The sequence below is a fragment of the Mercurialis annua genome, linkage group LG5 (genome assembly GCF_937616625.2).
Source record: "Mercurialis annua linkage group LG5, ddMerAnnu1.2, whole genome shotgun sequence".
In the NCBI taxonomy this organism is placed as follows: domain Eukaryota; kingdom Viridiplantae; phylum Streptophyta; class Magnoliopsida; order Malpighiales; family Euphorbiaceae; genus Mercurialis; species Mercurialis annua.
Genome location: NC_065574.1, coordinates 9,642,399 through 9,645,424, shown reverse-complemented (window position 1 = coordinate 9,645,424; position 3,026 = coordinate 9,642,399). Strand labels below are relative to the sequence as shown.

Here is a 3,026-nt window from a genome sequence, read left to right as displayed (position 1 = left end):
AAATTTTCACCCCAATATTCAGTTACAAGTGCATCTACATTTATATATATTTCAGGTTTACTGGAACCAAAAATTATCATATTCTCCACCTTCTAAACAATAAAATTTCATTAGGAAAATCATTGACATTTTTTACTTTCAAGAGGTCCCTTTGAATATATTACTAAAGGTGCAAATGTAATGTAAAATGCACTTTCATCTGCATGTTCGACGTATTGCCTCAATGAACATAAATATTTATTCCTCCTCTTTTTTCCAAAACAAAGTGTTTAGATTCATTCATTTTACTACTCAGAAAATAATTTTGCAGTTTAGCAGAATAAACAAACATTTAGTAATGCAGTATTTGTTTATCTTTATTCGATGTCCTGCATAGTTCACTAATTTCCTTTAACTTGAGGTCCCAACAAGGGAGACAATTGGTTATTGTTTGGTTCTGTTTTTGATAAAAGAATGAAACAACAAAAAAGTTGTCTCCTTTTACTTACTGCTCCCGTCGAATTTTCAGAAACCGTGGTGACCTTTTGTGCGTTTGAGCGTTCGGAAATGGTGAGCTTGTGCACACTTATAGAGGTTTATATTCTTTGCAACAAAGAGCACTAGCAGAAAAAGAAAGCTCCACTCAGCATCAGATCCTCCTCTGATCTCCAGCTCCCTGACATTCGCTCACTATCAGGCTCGACAATAATTATTTAAAATGACAATTTATATGTATTACATACATTATTTTGTAATGGAACATAATGTTTCCACCAAATTATATATCTGTTGCAGTCATATTAAAGCTTTCCATGGCAGACTGCTTCCATCTGAAGCGTGATAAAGATCCTGTCATAATTTTGAGCAGAGGTTTATGCTAACCACACATAAACAACTTTGTATCTCATGAATCTAAGCTTGAATGTAAATACTTCTACTAATGATAGATGTTCTTACAAATAAGCTGTTCATCGCGTTTTCATCGCCCCTCAAGACTTTCCAGCAAATAAAAAATCCTTGCTGGTTGAATCATTTTCTGGATTCATGCATGATCAGTTGACCACCTTCATGTTTAGTTCCTCAGTTCCTATTCATTCATGTTCTCTTGCCATCTTAACTAATACTCTACAATTCTCTTATACTTTTTCAGGATTTTGACTCAGAATTCCACATATGCACACAATCATACATTTAAAAAGAATTAAAGCAGAAACAATGAACTAAAAAACTACAGACAGTTTATGGTATAAATGGTAATAACTATTCTCATTTGATAACTAATTTGAATTTACATCAACTTTCTCAAAACTAAACAATTGTTTCTAAATTCTAATACAAGTAATTTGAATTTACTCAGTTCTATGTCTAACAGATACGAGCAGGCCCTTGCTGAACGTAAGTTGCTCTAGTACCAACAACACATTGCCCTATCGAAGAGAAACCGTAATCCAAATTTTCACTGCCTTGTATCTCACTGAATCCTGTCATGAAAGCATGATTCAGTAGCATCTCAGCACTCCACCTAAACCTTTTATTCTTCGCCAAACATCTTTCCAAGAAGGCTCTCGCATCTCTTGATATGTCACACGGCATTTCAGGAAGTTCGTATCTATCCGCAATCGATGTCATGAGTTCATTAGTCGTCGAATCATAACCGTACCAAAGAGGAGACCCTGTCAGCATCTCATAAACAATGCATCCCAGAGCCCAAATATCACACCCACAGTCTTGAATATCATCAGTGGCCGTCTCAGGAGCCATATACATTAAAGTCCCACCCATGAAATCAGGATCGCCCACTTTCTTGGCCAACCCGAAATCCGCAATCTTGGGTACAAACACACCACTCTCATCAGTAGAGACAAGAAGCACATTCTCAGGTTTCAAATCGCAATGCACATAACCATGCCTATGGATCTCATAAATACCTTCAAGAATACACTTTGTAAATCTTTTAACATCCGATTCAGGCAATCCACTTCCACACAAATACGATCGCTCAATATGACTAGAGAGTGTTCCACCAGAGGCGTACTCTAATAAAAGATTGTGAAAAGTTTCACCTTTGCTGTTGGAAGTAGTTTCCTCACCGTAGCATTGAATGACATAAGGAGACGACCCGTCAAGATGGTCCAAAATCTGCTTTTCTTTGTGCAGGGAACTTGACTTGGATACCACGGCAGATTTGACGGCCATAGTTACAGGACGCATTAGATTTCTTGATTTGGGTTTCTTGGATATGGCCAAGTAAACGGAGGCATAGCCTCCTTCTCCCAGTAATTCTCTTCTCCACCATGTTGCTCCGCTGTTGTCATAAGCCTTGTTTTGTTGGTGTTCAGTCGCCAAGATTCTCTTTCTCTTCAAGATGATCTTCATATTTGGAATTTAGGGTAAGAAGGTGTAGTTAAGAGTGAAGAGAGTGGCTGGGGTGGTATATATTTATAATAGAAAGAATGCAGTCAAACTCAAAATTAGAAGATAGATATAGGGTTTAACTAGGAATACTAGTTGGTGTAGGATTCTGAATCCCCAATATAGGAAGTAGTCTTGCGAAGTGCTTAAAAATCAAATACTCGTCAATTTAAGCATAACTCGAACACTTGACTTTCACGTCAAGCAACAAATTAAGGGTTTGCCATGCCATTTTGAACTACTGGTGTCTGCAACTGTAAACTGAGTCAAATTTCTTGATCCACTTTTCATAACTTGCATGCTATATATACATCTATGGATCCTGAATTACGAATAGGATTAAGTGTTTGTCATGCACTTCTGTTGTCTGTTCAAATGTTTAGCTTCTCAGTTTCCATCACCATCTAAGTTGGACGGAAACGGAAACGGAAACGGAAACGGAAACGGAAACGGAAACTGAAACGGAAACGGAAACGACGAAACGGATTTTTCCAAAATATAGGAAACGGAAACGTGGGGGGAAACGTGTAAATAGTAAAAATATAGGGATATATTTATAAATATTAAAAGTTATAACATTATGTAATATATATATATATATATATATATATATATATATATATACACGTAGATAT

The 3,026-nt window shown here is 36.5% G+C and overlaps 1 protein-coding gene across 1 annotated transcript; it reads right to left on the bottom strand.

The window, feature by feature from the left end:
* Positions 1-1,344: 1,344 nt before the first annotated feature.
* On the bottom strand, positions 1,345-2,622 carry LOC126682898 (mitogen-activated protein kinase kinase kinase 20-like). The gene has a single exon (XM_050378662.2). The coding sequence runs from the start codon at positions 2,353-2,355 to the stop codon at positions 1,345-1,347; it is 1,011 nt and encodes a 336-aa protein (XP_050234619.1). The 5' UTR covers positions 2,356-2,622.
* Between the last annotated feature and the right edge of the window lie 404 nt (positions 2,623-3,026).